Here is a 21,267-nt window from a genome sequence, read left to right on the forward strand (position 1 = left end):
GAATTCCAATCCCTCCTCTTCTCCTGTGTACAGATTGCATTGTGCACAACCGTTGGGAGTAGAGATTCATAGTGTGTTGATTTGAATGAATGGTGATTCTTTCATTACTCGAGATGTTGTACAAGTAGGTATGTCTTGTTTGACAAGCTGTAGGATATCGGACAGAGATGAAACTCCGTGTCAGGAGAGCGAAGATGATAGAAAGCGGCCCTCTAAGCTCACAGCAGGGAGCTTGCTGTAGAATGAAACCCAGGCATGGTTAAGTTTGGGCTTGGTTGTTGCGTGGTGACCTCCCTCTGTGTTTACCCGCGCTCTCCAGTCAGTCAGACAGAGCTAATGATGCAGGAAGGTCAGTAATAGGAATGGCGACAGGGCAGAGAGCTGAGTGGCTCATGCAAATCTTCTCTTAAGCCCCCTTGGGTTTCGACAGTACGATCGAAAGTGATTCTTTTCTCAGACTGCTGCTTGTTGAGCCCCATCGATTGCCCAGTTCAAACCCAAGTACTGTGGGTAGGAGATTTATTTACCTCCTTTGCCAAAGTATAAAAAATAAGGGGGGGTACTAACACTTTAAACAATGGTTCTGTTAATCTTCATGCACAGTAACAAGATTGCTGGAAATAAGACTCCCACTGCACAGCAGTTTGATCCTTTCCTGGTTTTACTGTGAGTTTAATGAGACACACCTGAGTTTGTTACCTACACACTGGCTAATCAAACTTGTGGTAAAACCTGGAATTGGTGAAACTGCTGTGCAATAGGATTATTCTATTTCCAAACCGGAAGTAAAATGTGGCTGGTGGCTCACGTCTCTCTCTCTCTCTCCCCTCTCTCTCTCTCCCCCTCTCTCTCTTTCTCTCTCCCCCTCTCTCTCTCTCTCTCTCCTCTCTCTCTCTCTCTCTCTGTCTCCCTCCTCTCTCCGTGTCTCTCTCCGTGTCTCGCTCTCTCTCTGCGCACTTTCGCGCTCTCTCCTCTCTCCCCCATCTCTCCCCCCCCCCTCTCTCTCTCAGGCTCTGTTGGAAATGATGTCATGACCCACTCGCGGCGGAAGGATTCTCTGAGCAGGTATCGGAGTGAATGCCTGAAAAGGCTTGCTGGCCTCAACGCAGCGGCCCTGCTGAAGCTCACTAGTGCCTCTGCCAGTCAGAGGCTGAAACCGGACAGCAAAGGAGGAGGAGGAGGGAGGAGGAGGAGGAGGAGGAGCAAAGGAGGGAGGCCAGGGAGAGGAGGAGGCAGGAGGCAGTCAAGCAGGGGCAGAAATCTGAGAAACACAAACACAGACATCATCGTCGTCATCATCATCATCATCATCATCACCACCAGAACCAGCTGCAGGTGCAGCAACAGGGGACCTGCCTGGATTACAAGAAGGAGGCTGGCACCCTCAAAACAAAATGGGAGGCAGGGAGGGGCAGCTTTCCCGTACCGGGGTACCAGTGTCAGAGCCTCCTGGGGTACCCCCTGAAGTCTGTGAAAGAGGAGCCCAGGGAATCTGAGCTGGACCCCTTCTTCTACTGCGGCCACCAGGACAAGGTGGATTACTGCCACCGCCTGGCTCTCTTCCTGGGTCACCACAGCCAGGGCTTAGCCTCTCAGTGCGGGGTTCCGGAGGAGGGCGGCGGGGAGCAGGAGTTCCTCATCCCCCCTCACTCGCTGGCTCACTCTGCCCTGGCCGTAGGCTCACACCCCTACCTGTGTGCCGAGCCCTGCTTCTCTGGGTATTACCTCCACATTGGCCACCAGGGTGCCTCCTCTCCCCCCCTCCTGTCTGGGACAGGGCCCTTTCACCCCTCTGCTGTCCGGAGTTCGAAGCTGCTGGTGTCCACTGCTACACCAGGGCCCCCCTCAGGTATCCCCCTCCCTCACCCCGTATTCTGCAGCGCACTGGAGTCCCCCTGCTTCGGGGAGGCCTGCCTGGTCAACGGATTCACCTCCACCGCTTACGGAGCGATGCACCCGCTCGCCAGCAGGGGGTGTGCTTTCAACACCTGCCACGGAGGCTGCATGCACGCGCTCAAAGAAGGTAAGAGAGGGGGCCGGGGGGGGGGCTGGGCGAGCATGGTCAGCAGGTGTTTCTGGTAAAAGATAGAGTATATACCAGGAATCAGAATATTCATTAAACTGAAAGAATGACAAACTCAGATGTGTCACTGCTTGCACTGCTAGTAATCCATTGCTCTGCTCCTGTGCGAGAGATTCTCTCACTACACTGCGTTTATCTCTCCTCACTTCAGTAAACACATAGAAATTCCACAAGCTGGAATCATCGGGCAAGAATGTTGCAGCTCCCTGGCCTTCAGGAACTGAGTCAGGGGTGCCCAGAGAGCAGGAGAAACAGAGACCAAGAGAGATATACAGATACAGGGAGGAGAGGGAAGGTCAGGTCTGTAGGAAAGAGAACTCCACTCTCAACACTGCAGAGCTGTATAGAGGTCTATAGGAAAGAGAGCTCCACTCTCAACACTGCATAGCTGTATAGAGGTCTATAGGAAAGAGAACTCCACTCTCAACACTGCAGAGCTGTATAGAGGTCTATAGGAAAGAGAACTCCACTCAACACTGCAGAGCTGTATAGAGGTCTATAGGAAAGAGAACTCCACTCTCAACACTGCAGAGCTGTATAGAGGTCTATAGGAAAGAGAACTCCACTCTCAACACTGCAGAGCTGTATAGAGGTCTATAGGAAAGAGAACTCCACTCTCAACACTGCAGAGCTGTATAGAGGTCTATAGGAAAGAGAACTCCACTCTCAACACTGCAGAGCTGTATAGAGGTCTATAGGAAAGAGAACTCCACTCTCAACACTGCAGAGCTGTATAGAGGTCTATAGGAAAGAGAACTCCACTCTCAACACTGCAGAGCTGTATAGAGGTCTATAGGAAAGAGAACTCCACTCTCAACACTGCAGAGCTGTATAGAGGTCTATAGGAAAGAGAACTCCACTCTCAACACTGCAGAGCTGTATAGAGGTCTATAGGAAAGAGAACTCCACTCTCAACACTGCAGAGCTGTATAGAGGTCTATAGGAAAGAGAACTCCACTCTCAACACTGCAGAGCTGTATAGAGGTCTATAGGAAAGAGAACTCCACTCTCAACACTGCAGAGCTGTATAGAGGTCTATAGGAAAGAGAACTCCACTCTCAACACTGCAGAGCTGTATAGAGGTCTATAGGAAAGAGAACTCCACTCTCAACACTGCAGAGCTGTATAGAGGTCTATAGGAAAGAGAACTCCACTCTCAACACTGCAGAGCTGTATAGAGGTCTATAGGAAAGAGAACTCCACTCTCAACACTGCAGAGCTGTATAGAGGTCTATAGGAAAGAGAACTCCACTGTCAACACTGCAGAGCTGTATAGAGGTCTATTTGAGCTCCCACACATTTCTGAACTCTTACGAATATGCATGTGGAAGCCCTGCAGACCCCCAAATCTGGACACTGATTGCTGTGTAAAGACTGGGCAGGTTTGAATATGAATGACAATGTGTTAGTGTGTGTGTGTGTGTGTGTGTGTGTGTGTGTGTGTGTGTGCAATGTCCTTGTGGGTGGGTGCAGGCGGGTGGGCGTGTGTGCATGTGGGTGTGTGTGGGTGTGAGTGTTGGGGGGGGGGGTGTGGGTGTGGGTGTGGGTGTGCGTGTGTGTTTGGGTGGGTGGTTGTGGGGGTGTTTGTGCTAAACGAAGGTCTCGTAGCTATCCCAGGGAGCTGATTGCAGCACCTTGCCGAATCTCTCCTGGCAGTCCTCTAAAAGACTCCCTGCTGGGTTGATGTATCTGAGAGGGGTTGGTAGTCTAGACACCAAGACACACACACGCACACCCACACATCCTGCATTGACTCTAATGCAGTGTACAGGTCTAAACTCCAGAGGGACATGGATTGCCATTTTCTTGAAAATTGATGATGAAACAAATTCTTTACTGCATTGAAATTTGTCTTTAAAACCTTTAAAACTTATGAAAATGATAAAAAATGAAATCGGATGTAACTGTCACAGTATACCATGTGACATGAACCAAGTGCAGATCTTTTACAAAAGAAATATTGAGTGAAGGAAAGAAAATCCAGAACACTGATTTTAAATTGCATTCACATCCGAATTGTGGTGGAATTCATACCTTAAACTAGGGCGGGTGGGCCTGTGACTGTATGTGCTGTCCCTGTATCTGATCGCTCTCCCTGTGACTGTGTGTGCTGTCCCTGTATCTGATCGCTCTCCCTGTGACTGTGTGTGCTGCCCCTGTATCTGATCGCTCTCCCTGTGACTGTGTGTGCTGTCCCTGTATCTGATCGCTCTCCCTGTGACTGTGTGTGCTGTCCCTGTATCTGATTGCTCTCCCTGTGACTGTGTGTGCTGTCCCTGTATCTGATTGCTCTCCCTGTGACTGTGTGTGCTGTCCCTGTATCTGATCGCTCTCCCTGTGACTGTGTGTGCTGTCCCTGTATCTGATCGCTCTCCCTGTGACTGTGTGTGCTGTCCCTGTATCTGATTGCTCTCCCTGTGACTGTGTGTGCTGTCCCTGTATCTGATCGCTCTCCCTGTGACTGTGTGTGCTGTCCCTGTATCTGATCGCTCTCCCTGTGACTGTGTGTGCTGTCCCTGTATCTGATCGCTCTCCCTGTGACTGTGTGTGCTGTCCCTGTATCTGATCGCTCTCCCTGTGACTGTGTGTGCTGTCCCTGTATGTGATCACTCTCCCTGTGACTGTGTGTGCTGTCCCTGTATCTGATTGCTCTCCCTGTGACTGTGTGTGCTGTCCCTGTATCTGATTGCTCTCCCTGTGACTGTGTGTGCTGTCCCTGTATCTGATCACTCTCCCTGTGACTGTGTGTGCTGTTCCTGTATCTGATCGCTCTCCCTGTGACTGTGTGTGCTGTCCCTGTATCTGATCACTCTCCCTGTGACTGTGTGTGCTGTCCCTGTATCTGATCGCTCTCCCTGTGACTGTGTGTGCTGTCCCTGTATCTGATCGCTCTCCCTGTGACTGTGTGTGCTGTCCCTGTATCTGATCGCTCTCCCTGTGACTGTGTGTGCTGTCCCTGTATCTGATCGCTCTCCCTGTGACTGTGTGTGCTGTCCCTGTATCTGATCGCTCTCCCTGTGACTGTGTGTGCTGTCCCTGTATCTGATCGCTCTCCCTGTGACTGTGTGTGCTGTCCCTGTATCTGATCGCTCTCCCTGTGACTGTGTGTGCTGTCCCTGTATCTGATCGCTCTCCCTGTGACTGTGTGTGCTGTCCCTGTATCTGATCGCTCTCCCTGTGACTGTGTGTGCTGTCCCTGTATCTGATCGCTCTCCCTGTGACTGTGTGTGCTGTCCCTGTATCTGATCGCTCTCCCTGTGACTGTGTGTGCTGTCCCTGTATCTGATCGCTCTCCCTGTGACTGTGTGTGCTGTCCCTGTATCTGATCGCTCTCCCTGTGACTGTGTGTGCTGTGCCTGTATCTGATCGCTCTCCCTGTGACTGTGTGTGCTGTTCCTGTATGTGATCGCTCTCCCTGTGACTGTGTGTGCTGTCCCTGTATCTGATCGCTCTCCCTGTGACTGTGTGTGCTGTCCCTGTATCTGATCGCTCTCCCTGTGACTGTGTGTGCTGTCCCTGTATCTGATCGCTCTCCCTGTGACTGTGTGTGCTGTCCCTGTATCTGATCGCTCTCCCTGTGACTGTGTGTGCTGTCCCTGTATCTGATCGCTCTCCCTGTGACTGTGTGTGCTGTCCCTGTATGTGATCGCTCTCCCTGTGACTGTGTGTGCTGTCCCTGTATGTGATCGCTCTCCCTGTGACTGTGTGTGCTGTCCCTGTGTCTGATCACTCTCCCTGTATCTGATCACTCTCCCTGTGACTGTGTGTGCTGTTCCTGTATCTGATCGCTCTCCCTGTGACTGTGTGTGCTGTCCCTGTATCTGATCACTCTCCCTGTGACTGTGTGTGCTGTCCCTGTATCTAATCGCTTTCCCTGTGCCCCTCTGTGTTCCAGAGCCCTACCCCAGCCCCCTGGATGAGCACAGTCCTGCTATCCCGGTCTCCCCAGCCCTGCCTCTGTCTGGCTGCCCAGTGCCCACAGTGCCCCCTGCTGCCCAGTGCGTGCCTCACCTCCCCTCGCCGCTCTTGGACCCCAGCCAGGCGCAGCTCAGGGTTGCTCGGGAGTGTCCTCAGAGTGCCAAGCCCCCCAGTGGCTCTCGATCGGGGGTCCGCAGCACGGCCAGCTGCCCTCTCCTCACCCCGGCCCCCCCTTCCGCTGCCTCTGCGGGAAAACAGCAGCGAATCACACGGCGCCGCGCAACCAATGGCTGGCTGCCTGTCGGAGTGCCAGTGGAGAAGGAGGTCTTCGTCGTGGTGAGTACAGACTGACGCAGAGCGAGTCTAGATTCACTTTGCATCATTCGGTTTCAGAGTCATCACCACCTGGTGACTTGAACACATACACATTTAAGATACACAGGGACACAGACCTTCTAGTATCACTAACTTTCATCACAGGTCTGTAGGAATGAGAAACACTGCAGATCTGTATAGAGGACTACAGGAAAGAGAAACACTGCAGATCTGTATAGAGGACTACAGGAAAGAGAAACACTGCAGATCTGTATAGAGGACTACAGGAAAGAGAAACACTGCAGATCTGTATAGAGGACTACAGGAAAGAGAAACACTGCAGATCTGTATAGAGGACTACAGGAAAGAGAAACACTGCAGATCTGTATAGAGGACTACAGGAAAGAGAAACACTGCAGATCTGTATAGAGGACTACAGGAAAGAGAAACACTGCAGATCTGTATAGAGGACTATAGGAAAGAGAAACACTGCAGATCTGTATAGAGGACTACAGGAAAGAGAAACACTGCAGATCTGTATAGAGGACTATAGGAAAGAGAAACACTGCAGATCTGTATAGAAGACTACAGGAAAGAGAAACACTGCAGATCTGTATAGAGGACTACAGGAAAGAGAAACACTGCAGATCTGTATAGAGGACTACAGGAAAGAGAAACACTGCAGATCTGTATAGAGGACTACAGGAAAGAGAAACACTGCAGATCTGTATAGAGGACTACAGGAAAGAGAAACACTGCAGATCTGTATAGAGGACTACAGGAAAGAGAAACACTGCAGATCTGTATAGAGGACTACAGGAATGAGAAACACTGCAGATCTGTATAGAGGACTACAGGAAAGAGAAACACTGCAGATCTGTATAGAGGACTACAGGAAAGAGAAACACTGCAGATCTGTATAGAGGACTACAGGAATGAGAAACACTGCAGATCTGTATAGAGGACTACAGGAAAGAGAAACACTGCAGATCTGTATAGAGGACTACAGGAAAGAGAAACACTGCAGATCTGTATAGAGGACTACAGGAAAGAGAAACACTGCAGATCTGTATAGAGGACTACAGGAAAGAGAAACACTGCAGATCTGTATAGAGGACTACAGGAATGAGAAACACTGCAGATCTGTATAGAGGACTACAGGAAAGAGAAACACTGCAGATCTGTATAGAGGACTACAGGAATGAGAAACACTGCAGATCTGTATAGAGGACTACAGGAATGAGAAAACACTGCAGATCTGTATAGAGGACTACAGGAATGAGAACTCTATTCAACACTACAGAATTAAATCCTTAAAACAGTCCTTAAATATCTGAGTGAATTTGATGATTTGTCTCTCTGTGCCCTCCCCCTTCCCTTCCCTCTGTCCCCCCCTCTCTCAGGGGGAGGAGGAGCCTGCTCTGAGGCGCTGTTTCGAGGGGGTGCAGCGGGACGGGGATCTGATCCGGGTTCGGGACACCGTGCTGCTGCGCTCCGGACCCCGAAAGAAAACCCTGCCCTACGTGGCGAAGATCTCTGCACTGTGGGAGGACCCCAAGACAGGTGAAAGAGAAACCACAAGCATATAGGATAGAGAACTCCACTCTCAACACTGCAGAGCACTCTAGCAATATAGGAAAGAGAACTCCACTCAACACTGCAGAGCGCTCTAGCAGTATAGGAAAGAGAACTCCACTCAGCACTGCAGAGCGCTCTAGCAGTATAGGAAAGAGAACTCCACTCAGCACTGCAGAGCGCTCTAGCAGTATAGGAAAGAGAACTCCACTCTCCACACTGCAGAGCGCTCTAGCAGTATAGGAAAGAGAACTCCACTCAACACTGCAGAGCGCTCTAGCAGTATAGGAAAGAGAACTCCACTCTCCACACTGCAGAGCGCTCTAGCAGTATAGGAAAGAGAACTCCACTCTCCACACTGCAGAGCGCTCTAGCAGTATAGGAAAGAGAACTCCACTCTCCACAATGCAGAGCGCTCTAGCAGTATAGGAAAGAGAACTCCACTCAGCACTGCAGAGCGCTCTAGCAGTATAGGAAAGAGAACTCCACTCAGCACTGCAGAGCGCTCTAGCAGTATAGGGTAGAGAATTCCTCTCAGCACTGCAGAGCGCTCTAGCAGTATAGGGTAGAGAATTCCTCTCAGCACTGCAGAGCGCTCTAGCAGTATAGGAAAGAGAACTCCACTCTCAGCACTGCAGAGCGCTCTAGCAGTATAGGAAAGAGAACTCCACTCAGCACTGCAGAGCACTCTAGCAGTATAGGAAAGAGAACTCCACTCTCCACACTGCAGAGCGCTCTAGCAGTATAGGATAGAGAATTCCTCTCAGCACTGCAGAGTGCTGTAGCAGTACAGGAAAGAGAACTCCACTCAGCACTGCAGAGCGCTCTAGCAGTATAGGAAAGAGAACTCCACTCTCAGCACTGCAGAGTGCTCTTGCAGTATAGGATAGAGAATTCCTCTCAGCACTGCAGAGCAGAGAATTTGCACAGGTTACTTGATGTGTCAGGATCTGCTGGGCTGGGGTTTGTTTTTACTTGTCTGTTGAGGGCCACTTGACTCTTGGCTTGGACGTTCTTTTTGCCTTGAGCATGGGGAGGTGTGGTTGTCTGAGCCTGTTTCCAGCCTCACTGTGTGCCTCTGTCCCCTGCAGGTGAGGTGATGATGAGCCTGTTCTGGTACTACCGTCCAGAGCACACCCAAGGAGGCAGGAACCTGAGCACGCACTGTGAGGTGAGAGCCTCTCTCTCTCTGAGCACGCACTGTGAGGTGAGAGCCTCTCTCTCTCTCTCTCTCTCTCTGAGCACGCACTGTGAGGTGAGAGCCCCTCTCTCTCTCTCTCTCTCTGAGCACGCACTGTGAGGTGAGAGCCTCTCTCTCTCTGAGCACGCACTGTGAGGTGAGAGCCTCTCTCTCTCTGAGCACGCACTGTGAGGTGAGAGCCCCTCTCTCTCTCTCTCTCTCTGAGCACGCGCACTCACTCTCGGATGAGAGAGAGACTCTTTAGATGAGGTGCGTGACACTCCACTCTCGGAGAAGAATAGAGACTCGTGCGTGAGAGCCACTCCACTCTCGGAGAGAGAGATACTCGTGCGTGAACTCCACTCTCGTGCGTGAACTGAGGTAGAGAGCTCTCTCTCTCTCTCTCTCTCTCTCTCTCTCTGAGCACGCACTGTGAGGTGAGAGCCTCTCTCTCTCTGAGCACGCACTGTGAGGTGAGAGCCTCTCTCTCTCTGAGCACGCACTGTGAGGTGAGAGCCTCTCTCTCTCTCTCTCTGAGCATGCACTGTGAGGTGAGAGCCTCTCTCTCTCTGAGCACACACTGTGAGGTGAGAGCCTCTCTCTCTCTCTCTCTCTGAGCACGCACTGTGAGGTGAGAGCCTCTCTCTCTCTCTCTCTCTGAGCACGCACTGTGAGGTGAGAGCCTCTCTCTCTCTGAGCACGCACTGTGAGGTGAGAGCCTCTCTCTCTCTCTCTAGCTGTTTCTTCATTTCTTGTGGCCCCGCTATCTCTGTAACTGACCGAATCAGTTTGTGTTTCCCCATCTTGTTTCCAGAATGAGATCTTTGCGTCTCGCCATCAGGATGAAAACAGCGTGGCCTGTATTGAAGACAAGTGCTACGTCCTGACATTAGCACAGTACTGCAGGTGAGGACAAATGTTGGTTCTTAAAAACATTCCTGATGGCTTATCTGGGGGAAGCATATCAGCGTTGTGCTGAGCATTGCATCCTGTGACATGCGTCCCCACCACACTCCCCCACAATTGATATTAAGGAGTCTTTTCAGAAGCACATTGTACGTGGGGATAATTTTAATAAACAGCGATCTGAGCTGAAACACCAATCGAGAATCATCCAGAACACACTTAACAGAATAAGAAATGAAATAATAATAATAAACAGAGAAAGAAATGAAACGCTTGGAAAATGTAGATGATTTAAAGTATCCTATTGAAGTCTTTGTGAATACGACTCGGAGCAGGGCTGGAAGTAAGACTCCTATTGCAGAGCAGTTCCACCCATTCCAGGTTTTACTTGATTAGCCACAGCTTACAGGTACAAGTTCAGGTGCTTCTTGTTAAACCCATAATTAAACCAGGAATGGATCAAACTGCTCTGCAATGCGAGTCTCATTTTCATCTCTGATAATGAGGATTTCGTTAGTAAAAGAGTGGAGTGGTTTGGGAGCACAGCCTGTGAGTTCCTTGTCTCTTGCGATTTCAGATTTTGTGCCTTGGTGAAGCGCCGTAGAGAGGGGCTGCCGGACAGTGCCCCAGTGGTTCCTCCTTCCCCTGACTACGCCACTCCCCTGCACCGCCGTGTGCCCCCCAACATCGACCCCAGCCTGGTGTTCCTCTGCCGGCACGTCTACGACTTCCGCTACGGACGCATCCTCAAGAACCTGCAGTAGTGACCAGCGCCACACCAGCAAGACCAACTGGACTGAGAAACAAGCCCGCCCGGCCTGGGCAGACGAGAGGAGGAGGAGACGAACCAACAAACCGACTGACCGACCGACCGACCGATCATTCACTCAATCAGTAACACAACCGAAAATTCAACTAAGGGCCGCCGAACCATGATAGCGCCGTCCACAAGCAGTACCGGTTTAGAGATGCAGAGGGCAGCAGAGAGTGCCGTGCTTTGAGTTAACCCTCAGTGTCCTGTTTGAGCCGTCCAACACAGTGCACCTCTCACACAGGACTGGAGGTCTGGAGGATTTCATCAACACAGTGCACGTCTCACACAGGACTGGAGGATTTCATCAACACAGTGCACGTCTCACACAGGACTGGAGGTCTGGAGGATTTCATCAACACAGTGCACCTCTCACACAGGACTGGAGGATTTCATCAACACAGTGCACCTCTCACACAGGACTGGAGGATTTCATCAACACAGTGCACCTCTCACACAGGACTGGAGGATTTCATCAACACAGTGCACCTCTCACACAGGACTGGAGGATTTCATCAACACAGTGCACCTCTCACACAGGACTGGAGGTCTGGAGGATTTCATCAACACAGTGCACCTCTCACACAGGACTGGAGGATTTCATCAACACAGTGCACCTCTCACACAGGACTGGAGGTCTGGAGGATTTCATCAACACAGTGCACCTCTCACACAGGACTGGAGGATTTCATCAACACAGTGCACCTCTCACACAGGACTGGAGGATTTCATCAACACAGTGCACCTCTCACACAGGACTGGAGGTCTGGAGGATTTCATCAACACAGTGAGGTCTGGAGGATTTCATCAACACAGTGCACCTCTCACACAGGACTGGAGGTCTGGAGGATTTCATCAACACAGTGCACCTCTCACACAGGACTGGAGGTCTGGAGGATTTCATCAACACAGTGCACCTCTCACACAGGACTGGAGGTCTGGAGGATTTCATCAACACAGTGCACCTCTCACACAGGACTGGAGGATTTCATCAACACAGTGCACCTCTCACACAGGACTGGAGGTCTGGAGGATTTCATCAACACAGTGCACCTCTCACACAGGACTGGAGGATTTCATCAACACAGTGCACCTCTCACACAGGACTGGAGGATTTCATCAACACAGTGCACCTCTCACACAGGACTGGAGGATTTCATCAACACAGTGCACCTCTCACACAGGACTGGAGGTCTGGAGGATTTCATCAACACAGTGCACCTCTCACACAGGACTGGAGGTCTGGAGGATTTCATCAACACAGTGCACGTCTCACACAGGACTGGAGGACTAGAGGATTTCCCGTTCCCGAAAGGTCCTAGGACAGGACACCCTTGAATACGAGCCCTTGAATAACTCTATGCGGATCGATCCAGCTCGATTATCAGAGACTAATCAATCTGAAATACTCTGGCGACGCGACTGTGATGACCTGCTTTAGATCACGAGGGGTGCATTTAAACAAACACTTGTACGGTCTACTATGTTGTGTGAGGTGATGACAGTAGTGTGTGATCGTCAAGTCTTAGATTAACTGTGCGACTGCAACATCAATTCAACTGAAGTAAGCGCTGAATTCCAGGCACGGTAACTGGGTGCGAATGAGCAGCTTTCCCACTGGCTGACTGGTGATGGGACTGGCAGCCCCCACTGTGTACCAGTAAGCCTGAGTCAGCCTGCTCCTGTTAAATTATTTTTTAAATTATTTCTTTTAAAGTGTATGAACTGAACTCATTTAAGAGGCTAAAGACCCTGATGTAATGATTTGTGAATGGGTCAGTCGTCACGGGCAGGTTGCTGGAGTATTAGTTCTTAGAGCTGCCTTGAGTCGACTTTTAGTTTAGTTTTTTTGCTTGTGTGCTGGCAAGCAATGCTGATTGAAAATGATCTGTCTGAGCCCCCCCCCCCCCCCCCCCCCCGAGGTATTTAAAGATTTAGTGGAGGACCAGGTAGGCGGTTCGCCTATCCCAGGGTACACTGCTCCTGTGGGGACGGTTTTGGCACCCGGCCTGTGAACTGACCGATGAGAGGGACGTGTTACGAGCGATGAGTCCCTGCTGTTACCATCACTTGCCTTGAGCTTTGCAAGCAGAGAACTAGGCAGCGACTCCAGCCCTGAACCCACCTCCCTTCTAGTGAAAACCAAAGGAAAGTTACTGAGCGCAGCACTCTCCCCTCCCACTCTCCTCCTCAGATGCACCCTTAGTTTGCACTAATTCATTTGTTTTATTGGAAGTTTTATGATGATGTGATCGCGGCTTTATCTGCTACTAATATAAAACAAGAGGTATATTTGTGTGTGTGTGTGTGTGTGTGTGTGTGTGTGTGTGTGTGTGTGTGTGTGTGTATATATGGATATATATATTATATATATATATATATATCTATATATATATATATTATATATATTATAGATAGAATCGTGGTACATAGTGATTACCATTAAATGTTAAAAGATTACTTAAAACTGAATATTATATTTCATAATGGGCCAATCCCCTTCTGAATAGAAAACACCAAGACGTATTCACTGCCAGTAGTAGCTGCCAGCGCCCCAGGACAGCTCCCAGGGTACCCCGAGTGTTCGTGTTTTAGGAGAGATCTTCGAGAGCTGAAAAGGGAGTGTGAGGGTAGTTCAGTAGACCCTGGCTGATAGCAGCCTGGTTCAGACGAGCCAGAGGCTGCTGTAACACCAAAGCAGTGCTGCTCATGCCTTGTATTGCAAACTTCAGGGTGCCAAATACATACCAAACATGGGATTTATATATAGAGAGAGAGAATATATAGAGAGTGTATATTTTAGTGTGTAAAAGTAGCCCTGTATAATACAGAAGATGAATCGTCAAATTGTGACATATTTGGTGCCCTAATCTTGCATAACAAGGAAGAGGAAGGTGTCGATATATTTATATTTGTTACCAATATTCCAATATTGAAATGGTGAAGATCTCCAGGCAGCTTGGGCTGGTGTCTATATCGTTTTTTTTATTGATATTATTTGTATTGTTGGATATCGATTTGCTTTGTCGATGTTTGCTTGAAGGAATTGAATTGTTTTGCGAGGGTGCGGAGTGTAGCGCCCCCTGCTGCATTGGGAGTGGAACGTGGGGGCAGTTCATACAGGACACTGAGCTGGTTGTACCTGTTTCACAAAACAATATTCCGTGAAAGGGAAGTGGATTTTCTTCTGTAGAGCTGAGCTGGAAGTAGGAGACTGCAGCCTGTTGGTTCATTGTGAACTGGTTGCACTAACGCCACTCTGTCTGTACGTCCTCTCAGCCAGCCAGCCATGCTGCAGTCAAGCCCTGATCCACCTGCACGCACACTGCAGCTTCACCAGTCCACTGCAGTCCAGCCCTGATCCACCTGTGTCAGTGTGTGGTTGTGTGTGTGTGTGTGTGTGTGTGTATGTGCGTGCGCATCGGTGTGTGTGCATGTGTGCGTGCGTGCGCGTGTGCGCGCGTGTGTTCGTGTGTGTGCGTGCGTGCGCGTGTGTGTGCGTGCGTGCGTGTGTGTGTGTGTGTGTGTGTGTGTGTGTGTGTGCGTGCGTGCGCGTGTGTGTGTGTGTGTGTGTGCGTGTGTGTGCGTGTGTGTGGTTTCATTAAGCTCCTGGTAATGGAATTAGCAAAATAAATAAAAAGATAACTGCAATGGTAACGGGGGGAGCCGCTCTAAACCATTGACACAATCCAAGCCAAAATCCACATCCCATGAAAAGTGTTAGTCTGTGTGCATGTGATTTGTGCCCCGCCCTCACTCCTGGTAGACGCTGGACTGCAAGAACTGAATTGAAAAGCCAATAATAAGCACAGCAGGGTGAATGCATTCCAATGAGAAAGCAAGAAGAATCCAAAAGCACATCTCATCAGAAACCTGCACTCATCCGACACCTCCAGCTTGAAATGTGACCCCAGTGTGGAGGCGCTCGTGTAGAGCCTGGTAACGAGTCCGGCAGCGCTTCTCATATCCCAGAGTATAATGTGCTTTTATTATAGAAAGTCCTGAGCACAAGACAAGCTAGAGACCAGGTCCTGTATATACACACTGAACAGTATTGTGCTTATGGTGAGTATTGTACTAATTGTACAACGCAGGTGATTAAAGGAATATATTTAATTAAGTAAATTCAATTCAGTTGAAGCCGCTTGTACGTGTTTTGCAAATCCTGAAGTTAAAATGACTTTTTTTTAATTTTTTTATTTTAATGCTAACTAGAAAAAAAAAGCACTTAAACCCACCCCACTGCTCCAAGCTTCCCCTGCTCCCCCCCACTGCTCCAAGCTTCCCCTGCCCCACCCTGCTCCCCCCCACTGCAGGTTCAAGGACGCTTGGGCCCCCCCCTGCTCCCCCCCACTGCTCCAAGCTTCCGGGGTGGGACGAGGGGGGGTGACGAGGTTCGAAGGGGACGGGGTGGGACGAGGGGGGGTGACCCGAGGTCCCCCGAAGGGGACGGGGTGTGCCCCACCCTGCTGACCAGCTCCAAACTTCCCGGGGCCCCACCCTGCTCCCCCCCACTGCTCCAAAGCTTCCCTGACCCTTCGACGAAGGGGACGGGGTTCGACCCTGCTCCCCCCCACTGGACGGGGGGGGTGACGAAGTTCGAAGGGGACGGGGTGGACGAGTGGGGGGTGACGAGGTTCCGAAGGGCCGGCCCCTGCTCCCCCCCACTGCTCCAAGCTTCCCCTGCTCCCCCCCACTGCTCCAAGCTTCCCCTGCCCCACCCTGCTCCCCCCCACTGCTCCGAAAGGGGCGGGGTGGGTACGAGGTTTTGAAGTCCGACGGGTTGGGGACGAGGGGGGTGACGAGGTTCAAAGGGGACGGGTGGGACGAGGGGGTGTGACGAGGTTCGAAAGGGACGAGGGGGGTGTGACGAGGTTCGAGGGGCGGGGTGGACGGGGTGGGCCGAGGGGGGGTGACGAGGGGACGGGTGGACGAGGGGGGGTGACGAGGTTCGAAGGGGACGGGGTGGGACAGGGGGGGTGACGAGGTTCGAAGTGGGACGGGGTGGGACGAGGGGGGGTGACGGGGTCGAAGGGAACGTGGGGGGACGAGGGGGGGTTCCGAGGTGCCCAAGGGGACCGGGTGGGACGAGGGGGTGACGAGTTACGCAGGGGACGAAGGGACGAGGGGGGGGTGACGAGGTTTGGAGGGACGGGGGTGGACGAGGGGGGTGACGAGGCGAAGGGGACGGGGTGGGACGAGGGGGGGTGGTTAGGGGACCGGGTGACGAGGGGGGGTGACGAGGTTCCAGGGACGGGCTGGGACCGAGGTTCGAGGGGACGGGGACGGGGTGACGAGGTGGTGAACGAGTCCGAAGGGGACGGGTGGGACGAGGGGGGGTTACGAGGTTCGAAGGGGACGGGGTGGGACGAGGGGGGGTGACGAGGTACGAAGGGACGGGGTGGGACGAGGGGGGGTCCCCGAGGCCCCAAGGGTACGCTCCCCCCCCAGGGGGGGTTCCCCTGTCGCTCCCCCCCGGGGTGGACGAGGGGGGGTTGACGAGGTACGAAGGGCCCGGGGTGGGACTTGGGGGCTGACGAGGTTGCCGACCCTGACTCCCCCCACTGCTCCACGAGGTTCGAAGGGGACGGGGCGAGGAGGGGGGGTACTCCCCCCCACTGCCTCAGTGACATGAGGTTGGGGCGCCCCCCCACTGCTCCAACCCCCGAGGAGGGTCCCACCCCGATCCTCCGGGGACTGCGACCCCTCTCCAGGGCGTGCACCCCGGGGGGGTGTGACGGAGTTTTGGGGAAGGACCTCTCGTGGGGGGGGGCACGATGTTTGTGGGGAGAGGACAGGGCGTGTGGGGGGGTCTCGAGGTTTGGGGAGCCCCCCCACTGCTCCAAGGGTGGGTGACGAGGTTCTGGGAGACCCCGAGGCGGGGGGGGCTCCAAACCGAGGTCTGGGGAGAGGGGAGAGGGTGGGGAGGGGACGAGGTTCGGGGAGAGCCTGTCCGTGGGGAGGGTCCCCACATGTTCGGGGAGTGGCCGGGGCGAGGGAGGGGTGGGAATGGTGTTTTGCTCCAAACCCCTGAGGACGTGGGGGTGTTTGACGAACTTTGGGGAGAGGGTGAGGACGTGGGGGGGCCCCCCCCGATTGCTACCACAAGCCCCTCTCCTGAGGGAGGGGTGTCATGGTGTTCGGGGAGAGGGCGCTCCAAGAGGGGGGGAATGACGAGGTTTGGGGAGAGGACGGTCTTGTGTGAGAGGTTCTGGGAGGGTGGGGGGGTGGGGGGTTCGCCAATGCTCCTCGCTCTGCCTGTAAGGTTCATGTACCTTTCTTCTTTGGGGGGGGGGGGGGGGGGGGGGGGGGACTTGAAACTTTACTTTTTTAATGACTTTTTTACATTACATTTAATGTAATGTAATATTTTGGTGAAAAAAATAAAGTGTATTGATTTAGAAAAGAAAAAATATATATGTTTTGATTTAACTTGGATCGTTTGTGCTTTATTTTTATTTTTATTACCTTTATGCAATGCCTTAATGTGTCCAGGAGAGGGCAGTGCGAGCTCGTTTTAGTAGATTATCTATCTGTAGTACTGGAATGTCTCCAGGAGAGGGCAGCAAATAAAAACCACAGAAAAAATAAATGGCTTGAAACCTCCGCAAAAGCATTGAGGCGGAGGAGGGGGAGGTGTTACACTGTCAGCCCCGTTTTGTATTACAAGCAGTTCTTTGTTTCTTATTTTAAGTCAGTGTTGCAGTCTGGTGTTGAATGCAAACTCTGCGGCAGTCACTGCTGGCTGGGCCACACTGTTTAAAGTCTCTGCGTCAGCGAGTGCTGTAATACGTACACTGGAGAACAATGCTTGTTTAAAACTCGATTCTTACCCCCACCTGTCAGATTCAACCTAATCCACGCTTCTGCCTATAAAGCTATTAAACCCAATCTGAGCACCAGACAGACCTACCTCCTTTACCCCCATTCTGGAGGCTACAAAACCTGGACCACTGATGGGGACTTGAGGACCAGAACTGAAAACCGCTGCTCTTAAAACACTCCGTGCAACCCTTTAATCATCTCATGTGAGAGCTGCAGGCAGGTCTGGGTGTTACTGGTACTGTGCGCAGTGTTGTGCTGCTCTCATGTGAGAGCTGCAGGCAGGTCTGGGTGTTACTGGTACAGTGCGCAGTGTTGTGCTGCTCTCATGTGAGAGCTGCAGGCAGGTCTGGGTGTTACTGGTCCTGTGCGCAGTGTTGTGCTGCTCTCATGTGAGAGCTGCAGGCAGGTCTGGGTGTTACTGGTACTGTGCGCAGTGTTGTGCTGCTCTCATGTGAGAGCTGCAGGCAGGTCTGGGTGTTACTGGTCCTGTGCGCAGTGTTGTACTGCTCTCATGTGAGAGCTGCAGGCAGGTCTGGGTGTTACTGGTCCTGTGCGCAGTGTTGTGCTGCTCTCATGTGAGAGCTGCAGCCAGGTCTGGGTGTTACTGGTCCTGTGCGCAGTGTTGTGCTGCTCTCATGTGAGAGCTGCAGGCAGGTCTGGGTGTTACTGGTACTGTGCGCAGTGTTGTGCTGCTCTCATGTGAGAGCTGCAGGCAGGTCTGGGTGTTACTGGTACTGTGCGCAGTGTTGTGCTGCTCTCATGTGAGAGCTGCAGGCAGGTCTGGGTGTTACTGGTACTGTGCGCAGTGTTGTGCTGCTCTCATGTGAGAGCTGCAGGCAGGTCTGGCTGTTACAGGTCCTATGCTCAGTGTTTTAATCACGAGTGTCCAATTGTTTACGAGTCACGTCTGTTACGACCCACACTCCTTCTCCTACGAGGCAGTGGAAACGGACAGCGCGTCAGAGACCCGTGGGTCTCCGACAGTGTTTGGACCATCTGTGAGGTCTATGCAACACGCGAGAGTACACTTGGAGAACGCGTCTTCCAGACCGCACGAAGTAAACTAGGACACGCGTCCAACACGACATGTAGAAGAGTCTGGGTGTTACTGGTCCTGTGCGCAGCTGCTGCAGTGTTTGGAGTTCTCTTCCCTTTAGACCTCTATACAGCTCTTTCCTGTAGACCTCTATACAGCTCTGCAGTGTTGACTTGTCTTTCCTATAGACCTCTATACAGCTCTGCAGTGTTGAGTTGTCTTTCCTATAGACCTCTATACAGCTCTGAAGTGTTGAGTTGTCTTTCCTATAGACCTCTATACAGCTCTGCAGTGTTGAGAGTGGAGTTTTCTTCCTACAGACCTCTATACTGGTCTGCAGTGTTGAGTTCTCTTCCCTTTAGACCGCTATACTCTGTAGACTACTGTACAGCGTTTTATTTATGTAACAACAAAACAACTCAAACACACAGTGTCTGCTGTTTCATAAAGGGAATGCTGTCACTGGCTATACATGTTTAGGCTGTTCTCTGATTCTTTGAAATGGATTTGTGCTTTTCTTCATGTGTGGTTATCACGTGGAGCTGTTGTTTTGCGAGTAAAGAACAAATCCAAGGAAGCGAAGGGCAGCGGATGAAGTGGAACTCTCCTCAGTGCGGCTGACAGAGTGCTCAATCTCAGAGCCAGGAAAGAGCATGAAGCCTGGCCTCCTCCTCCTCCTCCTCCTCCTCACACTCCAGCCATGAGCACCACACACCCCTCATGGGCTTCAAGGGCAACGCAGCGTTTTGGGTTTTTAGTTCTGTGCAATGTATTTTTGTTTATGATGCATGTGAATTTAGAAGTACTAAATGATACTAAATAAGTAACTTCAGCTGTTTAGATTGGAAGTCTGTTTCTCGGTGTTATTCACTGAAACCAGGGTTCTCTGTATCCAAGCAGAGCTGCACTGACCTGTCAGCTTTGATCCTCACTAATGATCAACACGAAGCGCTCTGCTCGTCACACTCTGTGTGTTCTCAGCACTGACCCTGTCTGCTCAGCACCGACTCTCAAGGTGATTTGTTGAAGAGCTCTGTAGAGCTGGTGAAAGCTCCCAAGGTCTCTTCCCCAAGTCTGCTGTTAATTGGCGTTGCTGCTTCGCTGGCTTTACCTCGTTCAGCTGCCCTCTCCTTCAGAACAGTTGACGACCTTGAAATGGGCAGTGTCTCCTTTCCCCTGCTCCCTTCATGGCCGGGTTCTCACCTCCCAGACGTGTCGCTGGTTCTGTATAGGACTGCTCTCTCTCCTCTTCTCGCTGGGGGTTTGCTTCACACACTCGAATGGCTTGGTACCTCCGCCCATTGAACTGAATGGAGAGGCGAGGGTCAGACACATAGTGATAACCACACTGTTCAAAGAGACATTCATGCCATTCAACCAAAGAGCAAGCTGTGCAGTGCAGCGCTCCGGGCCGGGCTTGTGCTGATGTCAGTGTTATTAACTGAGGAAGAGATGCCTTACAGCATATGGGATAGGAGCTGTTCACTTGCATATTAGGGCTTGCGCAAAAAAAATCCGGATTTCTTTTCTCTTGCTCCCTACCACTCAGCCAAACTACCCACAAGTACACAGAAGCTCACAGCTCATAATGAGAATTGAAACAGCGGATTGTGGTGCTTTTAATTCCTGTCCTGAGAGAAAGGGCTGATTGAGTCGGGAGCTGTGCCTCCGCAGGCCTATTCCCAGAGCCTCTGAGACGTGATTATCCAGCCTCTCAATCTGCTGATTATTAACAGTTCTGCTGCGTCTGCACTGCTGGCTGCTCTGAGCTGCTACTGTCTGGCACGCTGTATTCCTTTTTAAAGTGTCTTCACCAGAGGCTTTTGAAACACTTTCCACATCTCTCATTCATTCAGCCTTGCAATCTTAAAAGGAGCTGGCAAAGTTAACCTAACCAACTTTAAGAGCAACTCAGAAACCAGAACCAGAGGTTAGGGTTAGGGTTAGGGAATGGGCATGTGTTAGGGAATGGGGGTGGGTTAGGGTTAGGGTTATGGTTAGGGAATGAGGATGGGTTAGGGTTAGGGTTAGGGTTAGAGTTAGGGTTTCACTTACCCCCCCCCCTTGAAATCCTCACACAACCCTAAAAGTCATCCCTTACCCCTACCAAATCCCAATCCCAATACCAATCCCTTACCCCTTACCAATCCTAATCTCAATCCCAATCACTTACCCCTACGAATCCCTTACCCCTACCCCAATCACTTTAGGGGATGGGTAGGGTTAGGGTTAGGGTTATGGTTAGGGAATGGGGATGGGTTAGGGTTAGGGTTATGGTTAGGGAATGGGGATGGGTTAGGGTTAGAGTTAGAGTTAGTGTTAGTGAATGGGGATGCTTAAGGGAATGGGGATGGGTTAGGGTTATGGTTATGGGATAGGGATGGGTTAGGGCTAGGGGATGGGTTAGGGTTAGGGGATGGGTTAGGGTTAGGAAATGGGTTACCTTGCCACGTCATTGATCATAAATCACTGGGATCCCTTTAGTTCTGACTCAGCAAAGCTTTGAGATCAATCAGCTGCAAGGAACTAGCTGATCAAGGACCAAAGTATTTTCGTTTGTGTTGTTTTGTCCTTGTGAAACTTCATGAGCGTTTGTTCTGAGATGCAGGTCACACATA

The 21,267-nt window shown here is 51.5% G+C and overlaps 2 protein-coding genes across 2 annotated transcripts; one reads left to right on the top strand and one right to left on the bottom strand.

The window, feature by feature from the left end:
- Positions 1 to 255: 255 nt before the first annotated feature.
- Positions 256 to 11,082, top strand: LOC121324287 (bromo adjacent homology domain-containing 1 protein-like). Its single transcript, XM_041265998.1, has 7 exons — positions 256 to 349; positions 1,148 to 2,023; positions 5,979 to 6,337; positions 7,720 to 7,879; positions 8,983 to 9,062; positions 9,886 to 9,977; positions 10,555 to 11,082. The coding sequence occupies exons 1-7, from the start codon at positions 256 to 258 to the stop codon at positions 10,739 to 10,741; spliced, it is 1,848 nt and encodes a 615-aa protein (XP_041121932.1). The 3' UTR covers positions 10,742 to 11,082.
- A 4,514-nt stretch (positions 11,083 to 15,596) lies between these two features.
- Positions 15,597 to 19,984, bottom strand: LOC121324288 (extensin-like). Its single transcript, XM_041265999.1, has 2 exons — positions 19,853 to 19,984; positions 15,597 to 16,844 (listed from the first exon to the last, which is right to left on the bottom strand). The coding sequence occupies exons 1-2, from the start codon at positions 19,982 to 19,984 to the stop codon at positions 15,597 to 15,599; spliced, it is 1,380 nt and encodes a 459-aa protein (XP_041121933.1).
- Between the last annotated feature and the right edge of the window lie 1,283 nt (positions 19,985 to 21,267).

Source organism: Polyodon spathula, chromosome 12 (genome assembly GCF_017654505.1).
Source record: "Polyodon spathula isolate WHYD16114869_AA chromosome 12, ASM1765450v1, whole genome shotgun sequence".
NCBI classification, from domain to species: Eukaryota; Metazoa; Chordata; class Actinopteri; order Acipenseriformes; family Polyodontidae; genus Polyodon; species Polyodon spathula.